Raw genomic sequence first — 26,374 nt, 5'->3', positions numbered from 1 at the left:
TTTGTTGTCATGGAAATGTTAAAGACAATATTTATTCAATTTAATTGTTTGAATAAAATATAAAAAAAAATTACTGGGAAGACCTTAAAAAAATTTGTATTAAAAAAACATAATAATTTAATTTTGATATACCTCCTATACGACGAAGCAATTTAGGTAGAATAACCCGAAATGCTACCAACCAAGCTAATTACCGATCTAACCAAAGTCCACAAGAACGTGACGACAGAAATGAACGTGAAAGAATTCGGATATCACAAACGCGTGAAGTGCGAACGCGAAATTCTACTAATAATCGCGCAAACTTGAATCGAGCTGCTTTTAGTTACGATGTGTCAATTGACTACAGTAACTACCAGTGTGTTGTTATTGGTTCTATGAACTCAGTTTGCTCATATTTTAAGGCTTTGAAATACAAAAACGAGGCCAATGGTTTGTGTTGCGCAAATGGTATAGTGAAATTGATACCATTGGATCCACCACCAGAGCCGTTGTACTCATTGGTTTCAGGAATAGGAACAGATTCCATACACTTTTTGACAAATATCCAACAATATAACAATTGCTTTCAAATGACTTCATTTGGGGCAACAAATGTAGTTCGTGAAAGTTTTATGCCAACTTTCAAGGTATGTATTATAGCAGTTAATCATAATTATTTGTTGATCATTTTTATATTATAGATTCAGTTTTAGTGACACCTTAATTATTTTGAAACACAATATAATTATTTGATGATTTTAATATTCATCGGTATTAATCTGGAAAACCCATGTTTCTCACATGGTCAATTGTAAGTTGCCTGTTCCCGTGTTGGGAAACCATCAGATTTGTTTGTCTATGCGCCAGGTGATCAAACAAAAACATCGTATACCACAAAGCACTACAATGAATATATAACTGATTTTTGTTAATAATTATAATTGAAATGATTAACAAAAAAGTAATTCCTTACTTATAAATGATTATATATGTTTTATTTAATTATTTTTTATTCACAACGCACTATTACCAGGGTGACGGTTCTGTTCAGGAGAATTTTTTGCGTCGAATATAACATGTGTAGGAACAAAAAAATTGCAAAATTAAAAATATACTGGACAGGACGAGTCAGGTGACGGGGAGGTGATACACAAATATGTAATTATATTTGTTATTTTTATTCATTGAAGAGGTACGATTTTTAACGAATAAATTTTGAACACCATACACTGAATATTAAATAACGAATTGAACAAAGTTTGAGTCATAAAGGGTTGGCATACATTTAACGGGAAACGAAGTGCACGGGATCAGCTAGTTTATTTATATATGTAATCGTATTAGGTACAATTCCTAACCGTTACAACTTTTATATTTTGTAGATAATTTGAAGAAAAATTTAAAATTGAAGAGAGACTGTGTGAATTAACAAAATTTTTGGTATGAAATGTTTATTTGAACACCTGTTATAATGTATTATATTGAACTTAAGTTAATTTTTTATAATGTACTATAGTAAACATTTGAACATTTATTACAATATACGTATATTATACATAGATTTCAAGTATGATTTTTTTTAGTTTTTTTTTTTGAAAGTTACCCACCTATACTACAATACAAGACACTTTATTTTTATATTTTGAAGCAATATATGTTTTGGATTATTTACATCTATATAAACTAAATTTCAGACCCATAGTTTAGTATTTAAAGTTTGTATGATCAAAGTCGTGGAACCAAATTTTATCAGACTCTACTAGAATGTTGTAGTTAAATTAAACTATAATATAGGTATGTGGAATAACAGTACCTAACCTTCTATGATAATTTGTTATGAATATAATATTTTAAGTAATAGCTCAAATTTAGCACTTTTACGGTACTTAATACATTTTCCTAATATTTTAACAGAAATTATGGAGCTAAAAATATAGAAATTATACCTATATTATGTCACGGTCCATAGTTCATAGTTTTGTTTCATTTATAATAATAATGCTTTTTAATATACTTTTTCATAAATTAATATTTATTACAGTTGGCTGTTATGATTTGTTTGAACTATTAGTACGTATTTTTTTGGGAGATCCTTATTATTACAACACCGTTACCAATATGCGTTTTTTTTTTGTTAGTTAATATAATTGCATGTTTTCATGATTTCTTCGTATTTATGCTTATTTTCTTAAAATGTTTTTATATTTTCGGTTCATCCGTTACCTATCTACATACCTACCTACCAAGTGTGTAAATAAAGAATTTTTTTGTAAACCAATTTGAATTATAATTTATTTATTTAAAAAAATTTTAATAAAAACGTTTTCATTCAGTATTTTTTTGAATTTTAAGTGCATATTTTTGAATATTTTAGTGCATATATTTGCCTGTTTTTAGTGCATACATGCAGGCAAATATTTAACACTTTTTCATTGCATTAAATTTACAGCCCGGCTAATTACTTTTACTTCCAATCATAATACCTACCACAGTTAATGTTAAATGTCAAATTGTCAACAATCAACTGCTTCTTCAACTTGATAACACTAAGAGGATGTCAGATTTTTAGCGCACCATTTATTTCTCTCTCTGACCCAATGATTTTAGTGTTTTCTTAATCGTACATTTGGTATGCTACGCGTGGGTCAAAGATGGAAAACAAATAGTGCGCTGACATCCCAACCAGCAACAAGTTTACACGAGTGAGCTGGGTATGGCTCCATCATAGATAATAAAGATATGGATAGGACATAATGGGGTACTATGTCAAGTGTTCGAAAGTCATGTGTTAGAAAGTCAAGTGTTATAAATTTAAGTCTCATAAGAGTCATGTGTTATAAAACGGATTTCTCATAAAAATCATGTGTTATAATATAATATTATTAGAGTACCTACATACATACATGTTCCTTATCGTTTAATCGTTCTAAAAGAGCATAAAGAAACAGAAGTAACCGTAGAACGCTTAATAACAAACTCAACGTCCATTTCCAAAAATACAAACGACCAAAATATCCGACTACAAAATATATGTAAACGATTAGAACAGAACCCTGAGTATGATATAAAAGAATTTCTTAAAGCAATTGTTTCAAATTTTAAATTTTAAACATTTTTACAATTATTCCTTTTTTTTAAATTGTTTAACATTAACATTTTAATTCACACATAATATATAGTTAATTCAATTTTTTATATCTACTGTAATTTTTATAATAGGTACATAACTTTTATGACATATGATTTTTATAAGAAATATATTTTATAACATTTGATTTTTATGACACTTAATATTATAATATCTGACCTTATAACACATGACCTAGATTCCATAATAGTCTTATCAGCGGTCTTCGAGGGGAACAATAAATTGAGGCCAAATAAAATATACTTATATCGACTATCGACTATAAATATAAAGGAGCCTCAATTGCCTTCCCCTCCGAGAACGCGGCCTCAAATGTATTTAACATAGACGTGGACTATCCATATCTTTATTTTCTATGGGCTTCATCCATAGCATGGATTAAGGTGTCAATAATCAAAGGATCAACTTGACAATCGAACCCTTAAGTTCGGCAACCTGCAACTCAGGATCTTTTTATTCAAAGTGTCCTAATGAGTCATAAGAAGGTTAGTTAGGTAAACCTATGGTTAGTTGAAGCCAAAGAGTCAATAGGGCCTTTGCAATTCAAGATATTTTCCTACGTATTCGGCATTGTTAACATAACTATTCTACCTTTACACTTTTTCTTCCCCCGTCTCTCACAGCTATATACAGGTTCAGCCACTCTCATTCCACACCTCCATATGATCGGTATTCTGTCTATCCATCTCTTCTTCAGTCTTCTCGCCCATCATTTCTCCGTTAAATTAACTTCTATAGCCACTCTCACTATCTGTTATCATACAGTGACCGAACCACCTAAACCTATTCTCTCTTGTTTTCACTACAATATGTACACTACCCTACACTACCCTTAATTAATTAATTTCTTATTCTATCCTCTTTTGTACCTTAACACCTTACTTATTATTCTCATATCTGCTACTCTCACTCCACTTACCTACCCTAACCTTACATTTCTTTTTCATCTTTCCCTTTCATACACCAACATTCTGAAATCCTGTTGACCCATTTCCTTATCTTCGCCGTGTGTGATATACACTTCCTAATTCCTATTCACTCAGTCTCTAGTTACTTACAAGTCATCGTACTTGATTATCGGTGAAAATATTTAAATATCATTGAGCGAATTCCCTACTCGAAAGAATTCCTTAAAAAAATATCATACCTCACCAATTTTCTAATTTTGAACACGACTTTATTGATAGCCCGAATAGTGTTATACCAGTATAGTTACAATACAAATATTGAAAATTTTCGGGCAATACATCCCCTGATCAATTAACTATAATAAAAAAAACCTACTGAGAAATAAGAAAGTACATACCCCGTGACGGAATCAAAATCTGCTACGAAACTTAGTCTTCGAAACACTGAAACGTTCACACATTTCAATCTGCTTATGATATATTATTCCCAGTTTGAAAATGTTCACTGACGAATGCCATTTCTGAAATAACACGCATCTTATGCAGTAAAATGTTCTACAATATTCTAATGACCTATGCGTTACAGTCTACAGATATTATATAAACCTACCAATAAATACCTAATATTAATTTTTATTACACAGAGTTTGTATTTTTAAATGTTGTATTCAAGGATTTATTAGTTTTATTTTTATACCTAACAAAAATTACATTTATTCACAAGTCAATTATGAACTAGAACTCGACTACGAGTAAGACAGCGTTTGGATTGTTCGGACTGGCGTATAATTTATTATTATTATACATTGCTCCTTTGGTAGGCAGTAGTAAACGTATATGCTTCTACGTTACTTAGTTAACAGATTTTCCGCGACAATAAATATTTAATTCAAGTCTAAAAAGTAAATGTAAGACCAAAATAATATAAAAACAAACTTACGCATATAATATCAAAATATCAAATAGTGAAATGTGAAAATTTGAAGAAAATTTCCTATAGGTATATCCCGTAAAACCCCCAAAATAAAACGTACGTTTGAGGTGTTCTCTTGAAACCCAAATGTTTAATGCCCGTATCCTGTATGCGTAGAAAATGTATGTTTCACATTTAACGAAAACTAAAACTATCGTGACGGAACTGAATTACGAAGAACGTATAAAACAAAAATAATCGTCACCAAGTGATAGGTATAAATGTATAATCTGCTATGTACTTACAAATCATATTAAATAACATTAATCATTATGTATTTTCTTAATTTGTTAAAAATTATTCTACTTTAACAATAAATTAACAGTTGTAGGCAAAGTATTATAATTTAAGGTATTTTTCATAATATCCTAATTTTTGTACACCTATAACAACTGGATTTTAAAAACTACTCTACGTCTAGCGGGTATATAAGTTTGTCTGACAATAAATATATACATTAGGTCTACCGCGTCAACAGAGTAGTAGTACAAAACTTACGTAATTATTTATTCTTCCGGCGAAACGGGTTCCCTTCGAGTGTATAATATTGTCTAGTGTCAGAGCTGTGTATCTCCGCCAAGGAAAATGCATCGCGCGTCTTCATATCTCCGATCCAAAAGTTCAGTCTGGTATCTGGAAGTATTGAGATTAATGACATTTATAAAAATAGGCACCTAGTTTAATAACCAGAATGGAACGAAATATGTGAGTACGTATTGGAATCGCTGTTTGTCTCAGACGATTGTCATTTGCCATAGATTATTTATAATTATAACCTCACCGTCCTAATCATAGAAAATATATATATGGTCCTAACCGATGGATGATGGATATTTTTACATTATCTTCAAAAACACATTTATTTGTTTCTACTAGACGCAAATGCGGTAAATTGAATTCAAATTTATAATATAGATAACGGTTTTTTTTACTCGGTAACCATTTATTTATTACTTGGTTTATAAACAAATTAATTCTAATTGATATAAAATAGTAATTATATAAAAATAGTTTTATTGATCCCAATATTTAAAAATAATGTTTCAAATAATAAACAAAATTTAAGAAATACCTATTAATTAATATGTATTACCTAAATAACAAAATAACTAAATAAATTCGGGTTTTTTTTTTAAACATTTTCACGCCCCCCCCCCTTACGAAATTGTGTCACTCCTCCTTAGAGTGGTGCGCCCCTTAGGTTAAGAGCCCTTGAAATAGTGCATGATAAAAAATCAGCCATATCCTCCCCCTCACCCCTTGACAATAACATTTGACTCATTTAGCTACTTTATGAATTAAGAACGATACATTGAACGTACAAAACTGTACCTACCTACATAATAGTTATCAACCTATTAACCCATCAATAATATTATATTTTTTATTGTGTACACTAATCGATTGGTATATACAAAATAACGTTAAGTTATAAATAAGACGTGGATTTAAATGCATTAAAAATAAGAAAAATGCCTTAAAAATACGATTTAATGCACTTATATTACAAAGCTTAATAAAATGGCCAGAAAAATTAAAAGTCCAATTTAAACGAATATAAAATAGAATTTAGATAAGTGTATAGGTAGTGTATTCGTTATATTATTTTGAGTTTCATTATAGTACATCCAGTCGATCAGATGCTATTTAATATTTTAAAATAAAAAAATTCGACAGTAATTCCATATTGGGAAGTGTTGTTTTAAGAAAAAAAATTACCTTTATTTAATTGTATTTAATTTTTTTTAATAAGTTTTTATAAAATTGACTTTATCCCATATAAATGTTCTAATTTCATTTTTCAATTCGTTGATAATATATGAAACGAATTCTTTGCTTGGAAAGCAATGTTTTAGAAAATTCAAAAAATGCAGTTTATATTTAAATATTATAAATAATAATTTCTGATGCATTGATGCGGAAGAGTAAGGGGGTGGACAATCAGCCGAACCGAAATCTAACATCTTAAACACTTAATATAAACAATTTTTATAAAAAAACATTCATACCGATTTTCTGCCGAAAAAATAAATTACTTTAATCTCAATATTATTTATTAGTTAATGATATCTTTGCTCAGAATCGTTTTTCGTTTGTTCGTTTTGTATTTTAATAATGTATACGTGGATATATTATTATTACTAATAATTATAGTAGTTGTGTTTGTTTTATTTAATTAATTTATTTAGTACTATACCAATAAATTATATATTAATTAATAATTTTTAAAACATTGTGTTCAAAAAAATAAAAAAAAAATGTGATTTTAATTAGAGTCTTGTAATGTACCTACCTATATTTAAAAAATAAATAAATATAATAATAACTGTTGAACTTTTAGGGACATAATAGGTAACACATTCGTGTATGTAGTATTACACTATTTATATACCTATACGAGTATATGAGTAGGTATATTATTCATAAGTGCGCACACGTCAGGATAGGCATTTGACCATTCCGTGAATATACTTTTATGTGTACATGGTTATACATCCCTAATCCCTATGATATAGAATATAGATATTAGGTGAACAATAGAAGTTAAGTATGTGACACTAAATAGTTACCTATAACTTATAACGTTGTATTTGGAAAAAAAATTACCAGTTATTAATTAAAATTGTATCTTATGACTATTATCAGTTATAAGTCATAACATATATTTCTATAAATTAAACCAAAATATTTATATATTTATATTAAGTACCCTGTATAGGTATGCACCTATTAATTATAATTATTCTACAAACAGGGACTGGAAAAATGACGACGGCGTTTATATCTCGCGTATTTTATACATTTCTAGTCCGGAACTAAAATATGCGCCTACAACACTTGGATAGCACATTTTTCGTGACATTAAATATTTGTTTTAACTTTTAAGTCTTAAAAGTAAATTTAAGCCCCAAAAGAATATAAAAACAAACTTACTTTAATTATCGACTCCTTCGGCGGAATCCGTGACGTGTGTGAACTGCGACGCCCATGAAGAAACGCTCCAGAATACAGCCAGACTTAGAATATTGTGATTTATGAAAAATAAAATTATACGAAACGCAGTAAGTTTTTTGCTCATATCTTCTTTGCTTATTGAAATTTTAATCGACTGTGTCTTCTGCAACGACTTTGAGATTTGCCATAGATTAAATAAATAAATGATAGATATCATACTAGGTACGTCAATATGATGAATCCACGCATATAATATAATGCAACTTTTTATATCAAAGAGTTCTGTGTTAAGGACCAATTTGTTCATTGAAATTTGATATGACAATAAACCAAAATAGTTTATAATTTTGAATTTGAATTATAATAATATGATATAGGTATTATTTAAATTATTATTTTCGTTTATCAATTTAATTATTGCTTAAGGTGGTGAATAGATATCAGAAGCACAAGAATATTTTTATAAGAGCATATTGTATTTTATGAATTATTAAATACAAATGTGATTACTGGATTTTAGAGTTAACATAAAGCCATAAACGTATACAGTAAACTCATCAAATACTATAATACCAACTATATTTTTACAATGATGTGTTTTTTTTTTTAATATTTTTAATTATTTTTTCTTGTGGTCTGTGTAAACGATAAGTATTCGTAATAAATATTCAATTTTCATATATAATATTATTTTATAGGCACTCAGTTTATGTAATCATATGTATATTTTTAGTTTAGTTTAGTTGTAGGTATTTAGTAAATAATAATAGGTATACGAAATTGTGTTTTCGAATAGCAATTTATTGTTTGTATTACTATCTACACCATAATAGGGAACTAAAATTTTGTAAATGATGTACAAATGTATTTTTGGTGTTTTAAGGCTGCTGTAAGATCAATTTATGAAAATCCTTGCATTAAATTGTTAGGATTATTTGATATGAATAATTATTTTATTACATATAGGTTTATTACATATTGGTAAGTCGATCAGAAACTATATTTACACTGAATGTTAATAGTAAAAAGCTATTAAAAAATCTATTATTTGTATTTATTTGTTAATAATTATTTAGACTTAAATATTAGCAGTAATCTTGTTCCTTTCATAAAATGTTTTTAAATTATTTTTAATTTAATTTACATTTATCCCAAAGTGATCTCTGAATAATCATTCAATGATGAATTTAATAGTTACATTCTCGGTTACATTAATTGGATTATAAATTAAAATAAACTACAGTTTCCAGCTTCTACTAAAACATTATTTTATATTTTATTTTATGTTTTTAATTTTTTTAACGCAGTCTGCACCTTGTGTTGGTGATTTTACACGTAATATAATAAAATTGATACTAGTGATAAGTGGTAAGTACCTTATTGTTTAATCAAATTATTAACACGATTATTAACTAAAAAAATATCTATGAAGTATAAACATCCGCATTTCCATTAACTATAAATTCATAATTGTATGAGCTATACATGTTACATACCTATATTTTTCGAAAAAACTATTTAAAAAAACAAGAATAATTCCTATTTGATGTCACACGGGTTGATCTAGCAACTGACTGCTAAGACAACTGTGCAATTTTTTTTAAGCATAATACGTTTTGAAAACGTCCAGAAAAGAGTTTGTTTTAAGACTGTCTGTCTTGATAACAACTAATTTAATTTAGAGTGTATTGTTATATTATATTATAATGAAATTAATAATTATAGTAAAATATATAATTGCAAGACATTTAATACCTATATCTATAGCCATCTAGGGTATAAACTACACTAAAAAAAGTGTAAGTATGCTAATAAAATATATGAGGTGTATAATGTATTTATGTATATAAAAATATAAAATATAAAGATTAATAACATTATATTGTTTTAAATACTTTGCGCAAGCCTAAGGTGATACCCGGCGTATAGTATAACATGCAAAAAGGTGCGTATTAAACTTGGCGTGGTGAAACGAAGACGGTCTCGCGTATATTATACATTGCGCTATTGGGATTAAACTTATAAATGCTTCCACGTCACGTAGTTAACAGATTGTCCGTGGCAACAAATATTTAATTTAAGTCTAAAAAGTAAATGTAAAATAGTAGGTAATAATATGAAAACAAACTTACTCGTAAACATCTACTCTTCCGGTGAAACGTAGCTAGAGTGCTGCCATCGCCGAAGAAACAGCTATCTTCATCCATCTCCATCTAATCATCTCACTCCGATGAACTCAAACTTGAAAGTATCGAAATATTTTATGAAAATAACCTGATCAAACGAAATTTGCGAGTTTGTGTTACAACTTATCCGGTTTAACAAACTGTCCGTTTATATTTGTGGCCTATTATTTTTTTGTTCACTGAAATCAAAATATACAATATATTATATTTATAATACAATAGTATTGCTGAAATTATTAGAATTGTTAACCGTCGCCACGGATTTCGACGATTGACGATTGCCATAGATATCATAAAATATATTATTTACTATGATAAATCCAAAGAACTTATATATTATTATATAAGTACTCAGTAAACCTATACGGTATATTTATAAATCGTATACTCTTTTACAGAAATCTTTGTCATCTGCAATGCACCTATTCTGGTTTTCTATTTCAATTATAGTTCGCATGCCAAATTTAACTATACAAACTGGTCCGCAAGTTTATAGACATTCTAATACATTCTTCCACCAGTGCCAATAGACAAAGTGTTTGAGAAGTTATATTTTTTTGGTACCTAATTAATATACAATATGAATTATTATAAGTTACCTATGTAGGTACTTGTCCAAAACTCGACTACCTGCAAATCATTGGTTTTTATGGTTTAGCATTACGAAGTTCACGATTTTCGGTGTTTTACACACCTGTACAACGCTTAAAGTTTACCGAGCTTAAGTATTACAAATTAATTTTTTTTTTAATCTAGGTAAATCAACGTTTTTAAATTTAAGATGCAAAAAAAATTCTGCCACCCACCCATGGTGGTTTTACATAACAAGTCGAGGGATGTTTTTGATTTTAATTGTTCGAGCTAGCGCAGTGTGGTATACCGGGTACATATGAAAATACCAATTTAAATAAAAATTTCAATTAGTTATAATACATATAACTTAAAAATAAGACTGACCGCCAAGTTCAGACTTCCCTGTCGTTTTCAGTTAAAAACTAATGGTTTCCGGCAATTATTTTTTGCAGTATCGTTCTTAATTCGTTGTTACTTGAAACGTCTAAAATATATTATCATATACAAATACGATAATAAACAAATAATAATAATTCAACTTAACCGGCTACGGTATTAATAATATTTAATAATATCAATATAAATATTGTATACAATATCCTAGGCTGACAAATCGTCTCCACTTAAAATCGTTTTTCGTTTACTATGATATTATATCATTGAATTCAAATTTAACACTATCCATAACAGTCACCCACTTGTAACCTACTGTTCAGCGGAGTCACTTCCAATTTTTTTTTTTTTAGATTCTGAGGGAAGCAATGATTGTATTGATTTTACAATGATGTGTGTTTTTTTTAAATTTTTTTTTGTGTCTTTCATCACCTTTTAGGACAGTAAAAGTGCTTGAATTTTCTTTAACAGTAACTTTTCTGATAGGAAAGTGACTCTAGTTGGTACTATGGGGGGTCAAAGTAAAATTTTCCCAGTAGTTTTCAAAAGCGACGTGAAAAAAAAAAAGGAAAAAACGGGAATTTTTTACGCAAAGTCCGTTTTCGAGAAAATCGATTTTGGTTTTTTGGTACAACTCTAAAACAAATGACTATAGGTACATACAATTTTGACTGAATGCTTATATTAGCATTTTCTATACACCATAACATTTTCCAAATATTTTGACTTATTTTGAGCTGTTTACGGACATTTTCAGTTTCCATTTTATTTTAGTTTTTTTTTTCTATAAATATCAATAAAATGTTATTTGTTGGTTAAAAAAGCTTGAAAATTTAATAGAAGGTTCCTAGGTTATTGTTTCAAAGGTAGATGAAAAAAATTAAAAATTCATAGTCACGGTTTTTATTTATAAGCATTTAAAGTTCAAATATTGACAAAATACGGAAAAATCACGAAAATTATCAAATTATTTTGAGTTGAGAATTCATAAAAAATTTTCTTTTTCAATCTAAGATTCGAAAATGTAATACAAGATTATCCATAAGTTTACCTACCTATATCAAAAAAAAATGTCTACAAGAAATTCAAATTAAATTTTTATGAACGTTTGAAATTCATATTTTTACAACATATGATATTCACCTGATTTCTCATGTAACGATTTTCTTATTTTGTTGTAATTAAAAAACGTATGACTGTAGATACTTTAAAATTTCACTGAATGTTTATATTAGCATTTTATATACACGATAACATTTTGAAAATAATTTGATTCTTTTTGAGCTGTTTACGGACATAGTCAGTTTTCAATTAATTTAGTTTTTTTTTCTATAAATATCAATAAAATTTTATTTATTGGGTAAAAAAGCGTAAAAATTTAATATAAGGCTGCTGATATATCGTTCTAATAGCAGTTAAAAAATATTAAAAATAAATAGGCTCAATTTTTATTTATAAGCATTTAAAGTTCAAATTTTGACATCATTTATCAAATTTATAATTTAATAATTATTTTGTAGTTAAAAATTTATAAAATGTTCAACTTTTGTAGGTAAGGATTAAAAATTTAAAACAAGGTTCCACGTAAATAGGTTATATATAAATTACTTTATTCACTATAATATCATCAAATATACTTGGTAATATCATAGGCTGACTGACCGTTTTCGCTCAGAATCATTTTTCTTATACAATGGTATTATATCATTGAATTCAAATTTAACACCATCCATTACAGTGACCCACTTGTAACCTACTGTATAGCAGAGCGACATCCACTTACCCACCTTTTTTTAATTGACCTCATTTTTTATTTAATTCCTGATAAACGAGTTTTGGATAAGTACCTACATAATAGGTACCTGTCCTACCTATATTAATTAAAAACTATTTTTAACACGACGTATTTACTTATTATTTTTGTCTTTTAGTTTATCTAATTTTGTATGATTAAAATATGTTTCCTTTATACCCAAATAATTTTTAAGTACCTACAAATAATATAGAACTCAATTTTATTTTAACAATAAATACTTTTATTAATACAGTGTTGACTTTGTAGATGGGTAGTAATAAATTAAGTGTACATTCAGGATTACATGCATTCAGGTGAATAATTATAAGATTGCAATGATCGATGTAAGATGTAAGATGTATTGTTGATTCATCAAATCGATGCTGGGTGGGCTTGAGGACTTCCCATGTTCAGCGACCGGCGTCGACCCGTCTTGTGGCACAGCGGAAACTTCGTACAGCTGACTGTTCGACAAAGACACTGTAATATTATTTCTACTTAATCGTAATAACTGGGTATAATGAGTTTAATATTATATTATATTACAATAAATATTAAGTACCTATATTATTAGCTTCTAATAATTGGGACGTCATTTTTGTAGATATTGATCCGGACAAAATTATGCTGGCCCAACGCTATGCCACGGTTTATGGCGTACCTATCCGATGAAATTGTTGGAGACTCTTTCAAACTGGGCAATCTGATAAACGGTGACGTGATTGTTACTTCGCGGCCATCATAGGGTAGACCAGAATACACAAAAATGTAGGTCATCGGGCTGTCGGCTGTATGTATGATAAAGTCCTGGAAGTGGGAATTACAATAGCCCCTAAAATGCTGTTACACCTCAACCTTAATAAAAACAAAGAATTATTAAAAAATAGCAACGGAATTGGCCTACAAATCTGAAAATAAGTTTATGGACAGATAACTTCTCAACGTAATATTATGACCGATCCAATAATAACTTTCCATAGGTATATCAGACCTATGTGCGACGGCTGCTCACCAACGTATCGACATCCACCAGATAACTTTGGTACTACAATAACTAGGTATATAATATAATATAATAGGTTTATATAGGTATCGGTGTATCATCATTCCTCATCCATTGAGTCTTGACTGCATAGACGCATTTTATTTGTTCAAATCCAGCTTATTTAGATCTCTATTCTCTGTATATGTTATATAGATATAAATTGTATTATTATTAAAAATATATACGTATATTTCATAATTCATATAATAAATACTTAAACATTTATAAAATTTTAAATCATAGATGGAAAAAATTAATTTATTACGATAAAACGAAAAAATGTTATGAAAAATTTATAATATCTATAGGTACCTTCCTATACATGATAATGCCGCCTATAAAATATTTTTAAATTTTACGGCGGGGGGCAAGTGCTCCCTATATCACCCAAACACGTCTCTGTACCTACTTAATATAATATATTATATACATATATATATTATATACATTATTGCATTATGCATATAATAATTAATAGCCAATAGGTAGGTATAATAATGATATGTAAATATTATGTAATAGTGAAATTACTTAAAACTAGTTACTATATAGTGTGGTACCTACTTGCGTAAACCGTAAACGTAGCTACGTAGGTGCTTGTATAATATGTATTGCACTTGCAGTATGGCACCTGTGCTGCCATGCCACAAACTGCAGTATGTGGCTAGTGTGGTGGGAGTCTGCAAGAAGGGGTAGATGTCTGTGGTCCGTGTGTTGTGTGCATGTAGGTATATCATATTATCATATTATTAATAATTAATATCAACTTTATCAAGTGGAAATGTGGAATGTACATATTGGTACTTACTACATTTATTATTTGGTACAATGGTACCTACCTATTTAAATGTTAGTCGTATTTTAATATGGCCTTATGGGCATTTAACAAAAATATTTATTATGGACTCCCCTCGGGAAATTGTCCGGTTGCGCTTTAGGCTACAACATACAAGTGGATGTTTAAAACATGCTGTCATGCTCCCCCATTTTTTTCTTTAATAATACATTTATTCAAATGTTGATTGTTATAGATTTTGAAGTATACCTATAATAAAGACCATATTTTCAAATACCTGATATGTTTTATACAAAATATAAAGAGTGTCCTGTAGTGATACAAACTTATATTTTTCAAATACAAATCTCCTTTCTTACTAAAAATTATTTAGCTGGTGATTTTCTTGAAAATGTTGATGTATCTAAATCAAAATTCTAATAAGTTGTTTCTGTGTAATTAAAATGTTTATACTAAGTATAATAATCCTGAAATATGGTTTTACAAACATATAAACTAGGTATATTATGTAATATTATAGATGTGTTATTCGTTATACTTAAGCCCCCAAATCTACTTAACCAAAACCAATTGTCCCATTGGCCATTACCATAGACATATTATTATCCTTAATTAGTACACAAATTTATATTAACTCAAAATAAGAAAATCTGATTATAATTGAAAGTGAAAAAGGGTAAGGTTCTTATTTGAAAAACAGAAGTTTGTTTTGTCACAGGACACTCCTTATATTTTGTATAAAACATATCAGGTATTTGAAAATATGGTTTTGAAAGTGTATCAAAAAATTCCAAAAATCAGAATTTGAATATATGTATAATTTAAGGATTAAGCATAAAATCCATGTGAGGATGCTTAAAAACTCACACTGTGTAATATATACCGTATGTAAACCGTCGTATGGCGTATTCATATAACATATTAAATATTAATTACTTATAGGCTATAATATATATGTATATAGGCACTAAATATGTTGATATAATATAATATTATATATGTATGTGGGCATGTGGCTATGTGGCTATGTGTTGTGTCTTGTGTATGTATGAACAAGTGAGCTCGGCGTGTGACGACCCAGTTATCTACTCGATTACTTAATTTATTCGTATATACTATATTGTTATACAACCAAAAGCATTGTGCCTGTTACAGTAGGTATACATACGCACAACGCATTTCGTCATTATATTAAAACACGTCCCTACCTAGCTATTACTTACCCATTAGGTACCCATAGTCGATCCTTTCACTCGCGGCGATCGGTATTATAACGACCGTACACTATACTGCACTATAGTCTATACTTATACGACTGCATAATCATAAATAATATTATTATTATCATAATGTCATACAGTATTACACTGCAAATGTGTGTATACTTCACGCGATCACTGTTAAACTGTTATGTTTAGAGCTCAGGTTACATTGCATTTGCATATTTTTTTTTCGGAATGTCTCAACTCTTGGACGATGCTTACCAAGCTACAAATGTGTTTCTGTTTCAAGTTCTCTATGTTGTAACCACGTCATTTTTAGCCAATTTGATACATTTTGAGGCATTTTTAAAATTTTTTAACGCATTTTTGACTTATTTCTTGTAATATGACAAAAAAATTGACTTAATTGATATAAAATAAACAAAATACTACGTAATATAAATCATTTTCATTTTGAACTATATACGAGCATCAGTTAATCTGGTTTTAAATTAGACAAGGCTGAAATGTATTTATGTATCTATATGTGTCACTCCAACCAATATTAGCCGATGTCATTTCATACAACTTTTATCGGAGTATATATTATAGTGTAGGTATAATACAAATATAATTTATCTAATTAATTTTTTTACTCATTTTTAGATTCTGAGCGGAGTGATATATTTATTGATTTTATACAATGAGTGTTTTTTTTTGTGTGTCCGTCATGATTGTTTGTGGTTCTAAAACTGCTTCGTTTTTCTTCAACAGCAACTTGTTCGACGGGAAAATGAATATAGTTGGCGCATTAGGGAAAACAAAATAACAAATTAAGGAAAAACAGGAATTTTTACGCAAAATCGATTTTATTTTTGGTGTAACTCTAAAACAATATAATGACCGTAGATGGTAGATATACATGGAATTTTCACCGAATGTACCTATATATTAGAATTCGATATAATACATGAAAAAATATTCAAAATATTTTGACTTGTTCTGAGCGGTTTACATACATATTCTGTTTCGAATTTTTTTATTTTTGTATAAATATCAATACGATAATTAAAAATCTCAAAAATGTGCAAATTATTTTGATTCGGAAATTTATAAAATTTTTTCGTTTTGAATCTAAGATTTTAAAACGTAATACAAGATTTCTCATAAGTTTTCCTATCTTTATATCAAAAAAAAAATGTCTACAAGAAAGTCAAATTAAACATTTATGTGCGTTTGAAGTTCATAGTTTTACAAATCGGATATTCACTCGATTTCTCAACTAACGATTTTTTTATTCTGTTGTAATTCATAAATGAATTACCGTAAGCACTTGAAATTTGTATCATTTATTTATTTTTTCAATTCCTATACTTGATACAATATTCAAAATATTTGGTATGTTTTCGAAATGTTTTACGGACATTTTCAATTTTTTTTTTTTCTTCATATAAATGTCAATAAATTGTATTTATTTGGTCAAGATGCGTGAAAAATTAGTACAAGGCTCCTAGTGTATTGTTACAATAGTAGTTGAAAAATATTAATAATACATAGGTACATTTTTTTTCATAAGTATTTAAACTTTAAAATTCAATTTTTGACAACATTTATCAAATTTAAAATTTAAAAATGATTTTGAAGTTAAAAATTTATAAAATGCTCAACTTTTATAGCTAAAGATTGAAAATTAAAACAAGGTTCCAGGTAAGTAGGTTATTCTGTAACCAAAAAACCTCAACAATTATAGTTATTTTATGTAAAAATTTGGACGAAATTACATATTAAATAACTTAGAATAACGATTTTAGTTATTTTGTTGTAATTTTATAATATTAATTAAATTTACTAGGTATAGGCGTATAGCTATACCGTATTAATAATAAGTATAATAACAAAATAAATATTATAACTATAAAATATCCACTGACAAATCGTCAAGTTTTTCGTATACAATGTTATTATATCGTTGAATTCAAATTTAATACCATCCATTTTACTTACCCGGCTTTTTAAAATTTATAAGCGTATTTTTTTTTTTTTTTTGAACAAAAATGTATATTTACAATCTGCAGTATTTACAAGTTATACAATAAGTAAATTTGATTTGGTTTGATTGACGAGAGGGGGAAGTCACCCAATAGCGGCACCCCGCTATATTTAAACGTATTTACACAATTTTACTTGTTAAATGGATTTTTTGATATTTTTAGGCTGTCAAAAGTATTATATACGTTTAATATTTAATGTAATAATGTTTATAAATTATAATACTATACAGACTATAATATAGAAATGCATGCACATCAGAATATATATATATATATATATATTATATAATTACGAATTTTAATTATTCCGCAGTTAATACTTTATAATATGATTGGTCTCGCGCGCATGCGTTCCATCACTGTTTTCGTTCTTATTTTTATAAATAATAACTTCTCGGAAACGCTATTATTATAAATATTATTACATTTTGTCGACAACAAGTGAACATAATGAAAAAGAGTTTCATGTAAGTGCCAAGTGATAGCCGGAAGGTCGGCGATTTTGGTAGGTAGAATACCTGCAGGTCGCGCGGGTTTTTGTTTTGGCACGGAAAGTCGGAAAAGCGAAAAACAAAAAACACCTGTTCGAAAAGTCGCCCTTGAAAACAATAATAATATTATATGTCCTGTCGTCCGAGTACGTCTTTATCGTCACGCGATAACGGCGTTCTGGCTGATAAGTGATAACATATCGGGTACCAGCTGCCGAAGATCGCAGTGTACCGCGAACAGCCAAAATAATAAATACGGCGACGGACGGCCTTGCGGCGGCGCTTTGTTTATAAATAAATCTAGTACCAGCCGCGGTACAACGCGCCACTCACTATTGGCGGGCCGCGAACGGTCTTAGCGCGCAATATTGCGCAAAGCGATTGATCATTTTACTATTACGGCGACCGGGCGACGACAGTGGCGCGGCGCAGCGTCGTCGCGATCATAGTGCGGTGAGATGGTTTCCGTTCGCGTTTAGTTGGAGCCTTGGAGGATATTCCGTCGAAACTTGCAATACCCGCGGTCGATATGGACTCGTTTTTGGACCTATTCGACCCGGGCACCAGCCCCCCGACCAATTGCGATGTATGGCCAGAAGACGACGACGACGATACCCGTCTGCCACCCGAACCGCAAATGGGCAACGTCGAGTACAAGCTCAAGCTGACCAGTCCGTCGAAATTGCGCTTTGAACATCTAGTCACGCAGGTAAGACCCCATGTTTCATACTTGTCGTTTTCATCAAAATTCACTATGTTATGCCTAATTATTTGTATCAGCTGAAATGGAGGCTCAGAGAGGGACACGGTGAAGCCATATACGAGATCGGCGTCGAAGATACAGGGAGGCTGACCGGATTGTCTTCTGATGACATGAAGTCCAGTCTGATCACTCTGGATCAAATGGCTCTCAAACTTGGTGCCACCACATCAGTATTACGAGAAAGATCTGTTAGAAAGGACAAAATAGTTGCGGAAGTTTTAGTTCGAAAGGTTTTTATCTTTTATACAAAATTATTATTTAAAGACCTTCCTTTTTATACAACTGTACCAAACCTGTTTCTAGACAAAAATAATTGTTAACCTATACCTTAATAATTTAAATTTAATTTAAGTAATATCTTATCATTCTATAATCTAATGCTAGTAAATTTGAAGGTTTTATACGATTTGTTGCATAATATTTTTCAACGTTTTGGAAATTAATATATAAAATGATGTTTTCTCTTATAAAATAAAATGTAATATAATGTATTATTAAAATAAAGTAAAATACTTCTTTAGGTAATTATTGATTCTAAAGTCTAAACTCGAGTCTAAAAATGAAACATCTATACTTATAAACAATAAATTGTATACTTTTTTTCATCCATGTCATCAAAATTTTTTAAATGAAGGTCAAGTTCATAATTTTAAGAAAATGGCTATAAGACAAAAAATACTGATGATAATACAATAAATAAATTAAACAAATTTCTATACAAAAAGATTTTATTTGATTATAATAAATTATTTACATTGTTCTAACTATAAAATTGTTTATTTAACTGGGTATGAAGGTTATCTAACGTTTTTAATATTGTAATCTAAAGAAGATTTTTTATTTAACTCATCTATAGTATTCTTTGATATATTAAAATGAAAGTAATTTTATTATTTTTCAATTAATCTTTCCCAATTTAGATAATATATAGTAGAATAACAACTAAAAATTATAATTATTTTATCATAATATACCTTATTATCATTTTGTTGTACAATTTAAGATAATTTTTTATGATTACCCACAAAAATTTGAATTCATCACGTATAAGTAATACATATCAAGGTCATATTTCAGCTAAAGTCTATAACATATGTCTAATAAAAAAGTTAATAATTTAAGGGATTGGAGTTGGAAGTAATTTAGACACATAACTATTTTTAATCAGTAAATTTTTATTAGTTAGTAAAACTTATAAGTTTTAGGTTAAAATATTAATCATTATATTATTATAATAAAATGTGTTTTAGTTAGGTATAATAATAGATACATATTAATAACCAAGTACTTGAAGTTACATTTAAAACAATTACAATTTGCATTAATTGTATAATATATAGTTTAAAAGAGGACATAAAATATTTTAAAAGTATAAAAATAATAGGTTGTAAACAGAAGTCTTAAAATTTAAAGTAAAGAAAGTATCATAAATATAGTTCAGAAATATTCAGTATTTTATAATTTAAAAATATAAAAAATATTTGGATGTGTATAAATATAAATTATAATCAAGGCATAGATTTGTATGTAAATATATAGTTTTATTGAATGCAGATTTCTTAATTCTGATTACAAATTAGCATTTTCCCCTACATAAAGTAAAACATATTCATTTTTCTAAAATAAATATATATTTGTTAGTATTTTGGATTTTTATATTTAGTTACTTATTTACAACACATTTGAGAATAATCATTATTATGAAGAAATTATCTTCCATCTGTCGTAATAAATTAAAATAAGATAAGATAAGTAACAATTTTTGATATCACCATATATCGTACAGTTTAGGCTGGTACTAAAGTGACTTGTTGTTCTCGTTTTTCATTTGTAAATACTTTTCTAAGTGCTTTTCTTTTATTATATTGTACTTGGCAACCTTTAATTTTAGGGATTTATAATAAAAGCTACATTTACTAAACAACATTGAAATTTATTAGAAATTAACGCATAAACGCGTTGATGGTGTTGGATAAGAATTGATATAACTCACCGGCATTGAGTGTGTTAATAAGTTATATCACTGGGATTTAAACATTATTAATGTTGTTTCAATGTAATAATAGTTATCAAATTTTTATGATAACACTTAATACAATTATATTTTATATTCTATTTTTACTATTTTATTTTAATATAATTTATATGATTTAGGTTCCTGATGACCAAGAATGTATAGAAGTTATGGTTGCTGTATTGGGAGGCGCAGATGCTGGCAAGTCAACTCTTCTTGGGGTCTTAGCACATGGCGAATTTGATAACGGCCGTGGTAGTGCACGGTTAAATGTTTTAAGACATTTACATGAACTTAGATCTGGACGAACTTCTTCCATATCTCATGAAATTCTCGGTTTTGATACTGAGGTAATTAAAATGTATTACAATTTATCAATTTAAAAGTAATGAATATATTAAGAGGACGTCTCACCTCCATATGTTGTCTCCGTCTTAAACACCTACGACATAGCACATTTTACACTCAGCAGATAACGTTAGTTTAAAAATAAGAGTGAATTAACCTCTTATAAAATGTAAAGGTAAGATTATTATCTAGGGTATCTCTAGGCTTTTTGTTATATTTTAATTTTAAAGCGAGTATTGATTATTTTAAGATTGACAAACAGTTTGCAATTTTGAGTGAGATGTACTTATCTTATCTTTAAATTGTATACAAGGTCGATTTTTAAACTAACGGAGCCAAACGTGATCTTGCGAAGCATAAAATTTGGTATGTCATAAGTGTATAAGATAAAGACAACATACGAGTTTGCTACGTTCTCTTAAGGTTAATATTTTTGAAGGTGATGTCAGCGCAATATTTGTTTTCTCTCTCAGACCCTCGCAAAACATAGATAAAACACTGACCTAAAGTTGTTGTTTATGTTTTTTGAGTTATCTTAGAGTAAAATTGCCTATTACAAAAATGATAGAGGATAATATTTTTGAAGGTATGACGTATCAGTTTTATATTTTGTTATTATTTAATTCTGTGTTCGACTTTCAAAAAAAAAAAACTAAACAATTGTAAATTTAAATGATGTTCAAATTGTTTTGAGACAATATTGAGACAAATGTATACACTCAAAAATATTATTCTCTATTGTTTTTGTAATGGGTAATTTTACTCCAAGATTACTCAAAAACATAAAAAAAAACGATTCTGCGTAAATGAGTTTGGCTATGTTGCGAGTGGGTTAGAGAGAGAAAACCAACGCACGTTGACATCCTCTTATTTTATACTAAAAAAATTAGGATTTTAGTTTTATAATATAAAAAAGAAAATGAGAACTATTAGTTCTGGATATTGTTCATCATCTGATTACTTTTAAAATTAATGATTAAACATAAAATAAAGTATAAAAATTCAAAATAAATAACATACAATAAATTATAATAATCAAAACATATAAAATATTTAAATTAATAATTTGGTATGTAACCTTGAACATTTTTTCTGGTTTTTTAGTTTTTGTATTTACAAAACTAAGTTTACCATCCTTTTGTATAGTATTTTAAGTAATATTTTATTGTATTATACATATATTTTTTAAGGGTGATGTTATTAACTACCAAAAAGCACGTACAGCCGAAGAGATCAGAGATCGTTCATCTAAGTTGATCACATTCCTTGATCTGGCTGGACATAAAAAATATCTTAAAACTACTGTAGCTGGTTTGAGTGGTTATTGTCCAAATCACGTTATGTTAGTTGTGAGCAGTCCAGCTGTAAATGTTTCTAGTCAATTAGACATGACCAAAGAGCATATGGATTTAGCACTAGCACTAAGGCTCCCATTTTGCATTGTTGTTACAAAGACTGACATTACTCCTGCAGACAATACTATCAATTGGTTGGAGTCTATATTGAAATCAGTTGGGTGTCGAAAAGTAAATTATACCACATGTTATTATCTGATTAAGAATCTATTTAGTATATAAATATTTAATTTTTAATTTCAGGTTCCTCTTGTTATTAAATCGGACGATGATGTCATTACTGCAAGTTCAGCACAGCCAACACAAAATGTTGTACCCATATTTACCATATCCAGTGTTACTGGTGAAAATTTAGATTTACTCACTAGATTTTTATATGTTTTACCGCCGAGTATAAGTATCAAAGAAAAAGAGAGATTGGAACAGGTACTGTAATATTTTTTTGTTTTATACAGTTTAAGTGTGGGTCTTGCTAATGTCTGTGAAAAATGTATTGCCCCACCAATATTTTAATTATAGAATGTATGATTCAATTGAATATTGAATAATATTCGACAACAATTTTTTTTATACCTATCAGTATGTGTTCTAGGCTGTATTTGGGACGCTTACCTCATTTCTTATTATTTGGTACTACCAATTTGGTTACATGATAAATATGCTGTGAGCGACAAATTAAATGAATGTAAGCGAAAATCACTATGTACATCTATTTAAAAATGTTATTGCGTTGCGTACTATTTATTTAATTATTAAGAATGGCGCCTTTTATCAAATTTTGTTAACACCTCATTTTTTCCATATTTGTTGTTTATACCATGACGTTTGGTCATTGATAACATGTTATAAAATAGTGTTATCACTAAATGTAAACTATGTATGTATTCGGTATATCGTCGTCTACAACTCTATACAGCTAGTGTAGCTTACAGCAAAAAGCCTATAGGACTATATGTATAATATATATATCATAGTTAAAGATACTTTGGTATTCAATTGTAGTATTGTAAATTTGTATAGTAAAATACAACTATTATATGGGTGCAATACATTATCCATCTGTGCAAACATACCAAATTTTAAAATTTCCATAATAATATTCTTTTCTTTTTTTTTAGGAATGTTGTCAGTTCCAAATAGATGAGATTTTTAAAGTTCCAGATATCGGTACAATTGTTGGTGGTGTACTTACACAAGGTGTTGTAAATATAGCCACAGAACTAGTCATAGGTATAAAACAGTAAATTTATTATTCTGGTTACAATTATTAAAATATTTATGCAATATATTTAAGTTTATTTTATTTGTAGGTCCTCTTGATAATGGAACATTTGTTCCAGTTACTGTACAGTCTATACACAGAAATAAAGCTCCATGTCGTGTAGTAAAAGCAACTCAGAGTGCTTCATTAAATTTAGAAAAAGTTATTCCAGGCTTGAGGAATGGCATGGTGCTGTTGGGATTAGGTGTAAACCATAGTGCCTGCATATTCTTTCAGGTATGGCCACAATTTAGTTGCGCCAAACAAATTTTCATCATCTGGATTTAATTTGTAGGCTAGGATCGTGCTGCTTTATCATGCGACATCCATACACAACGGATTCCAAACCACTGTACACATTGGGAATATACGACAAACTGCTGCTATTGTTGCTATAATGGAGTGTGATAAACGAGGCATGCACACTAATGATTCCGCATCAGTAATATTTAAGTTTGCACGCCATCCAGAATATGTAACTGAAGGCATGAGGTTATTATTCAGAGAAGGACAGACTAAAGGAATTGGGATTGTTACACAGGTGTTTGCTTTACAGGTTGTGGCAGGATAAATATTATGTTTGTACATTACCGACAGTTGATATCTACACAGATGAATATAGAGTATAATAAACTTTTATATCATTTATCTTTTGGAATTGTGTGTTGTACACTATATATTTTACTTAATCCAATGCATAACAATTTTACCTATAGTTACAATAATATATTCTTACAACAACTATAATATACAACTTTAAAATTATATATCTTTACTAGAAATTCAAGATGACCACTCTTTCTTTCTTTAACATTTTATGGTGTCTCTATTTAATATTAATTTTTAATGATTATAGAAAACCATGAAAAGTTATTTATGAAAAATATTAAAATATAAATAAATGTATAATATAATAGAGACACAACATATTTTTAATGTAATATTCCTGTTGTATTAACTATCAGCCATTATTTTATAAATTTGTTTAATTGAAAATAGCTTTTAATTTTGTAGTGTTAATTTTTAAAAATATACCAATAATTAACAAAGTAAATTAGAATATCAGTTGGGTTTTAGGAGATAAATTAAATATTGTTTGGAATTATGATTCTGGATATTAAGATTTTATTTTATATTTTTATTGTAGAATATTGTAATTACCATTTTTATGAACTAATATAAAAAAAAGTATATATAAGAAAGTTATTACATAATATGTTTAATGTTTATAAATGTATAAATAATGATTTTGTAAAATATTTTAAATATTTAATATGATATATTTATGTACTCTAAAATAAAAATAAAATAATATATTTTTAAGGCAAGCAATATAGTTTAAATGTTAAATTTATTTTTTAATGTTTAAATAACTTGAAAATTCAAGTTAAATAATTACAATGTATATTTTATATTAAATTATATTTCATTAAATGTGTAGCATAGAAATAATTTTCTGTAAAAAGATTAGTTAGGACACTTGTTAGTTTTAGTTGTGAAGAGGTAAACCTGAGAAAAAGGAATGAAGTACAAAAAGTAATTTTAACTTATAATTTAAGGATTTATATTTTGTAGTTTAGTTGTAAAATTGTGTGACTGAATGGTACATTTTAATTCAATGAGTATTCAGAAATTAAACTACATTAGCAAAGTATATATTATTATTATCTTAAGTTTTTTTTAGTTTAAATGTGATAATGTTTCTACTTGTATTCAATATAGCAATTAATATTAAGCACGTCTTGTTTTTTTTTTTAATACATGCTTTTTGCCTACAAAATATATTTTTTTCATTATAATTTTCAAAATAAACAAATTATTATATTATTGAATATTGATGTTTAAAATTGGGGGTCTTCAAATATTTTTTTTTGAGGTGGGAAGAGATTTCATAGCCCCCCCCCCCCCCCCCTATAAATATGCCATTGCAACTAAGAAATAAGGCAAATATCAACGTCTACCTTTTAGATTCTGAGCGGTGTGATGACAGATGTATTGATTTTACAATGACACGTGTTTTTTTTTTTTTTTGTATAAACGATAAGTATTGTCTAATTAATGATTTGATTTCAACTTATCTATCTTTTCGGGTGAAAAAGTGAATATTGTTGGTGCTATTTATAATATGTTAAAAT

At 28.3% G+C, this 26,374-nt stretch overlaps 1 protein-coding gene and 1 long non-coding RNA gene across 2 annotated transcripts; one reads left to right on the top strand and one right to left on the bottom strand.

The window, feature by feature from the left end:
• Positions 1–13,068: 13,068 nt before the first annotated feature.
• On the bottom strand, positions 13,069–14,580 carry LOC132945917 (uncharacterized). The gene is made up of 3 exons (XR_009664618.1): positions 14,523–14,580; positions 13,476–13,768; positions 13,069–13,393 (listed from the first exon to the last, which is right to left on the bottom strand). It is a non-coding gene; the product is annotated as an uncharacterized LOC132945917 (long non-coding RNA).
• Positions 14,581–18,686: 4,106 nt separating this feature from the next.
• On the top strand, positions 18,687–26,071 carry LOC132945202 (GTP-binding protein 2). The gene is made up of 8 exons (XM_061014878.1): positions 18,687–19,207; positions 19,279–19,491; positions 21,416–21,625; positions 22,814–23,149; positions 23,222–23,404; positions 24,097–24,208; positions 24,289–24,476; positions 24,535–26,071. Exons 1-8 carry the CDS (start codon positions 19,028–19,030, stop codon positions 24,808–24,810), a joined length of 1,698 nt encoding a protein of 565 aa, XP_060870861.1. The 5' UTR covers positions 18,687–19,027; the 3' UTR covers positions 24,811–26,071.
• The last annotated feature ends 303 nt before the right edge of the window (positions 26,072–26,374 follow it).

This window comes from Metopolophium dirhodum, chromosome 5, assembly GCF_019925205.1.
Source record: "Metopolophium dirhodum isolate CAU chromosome 5, ASM1992520v1, whole genome shotgun sequence".
NCBI lineage: Eukaryota > Metazoa > Arthropoda > Insecta > Hemiptera > Aphididae > Metopolophium > Metopolophium dirhodum.
This window is presented reverse-complemented; position numbering and strand designations above follow the sequence as displayed.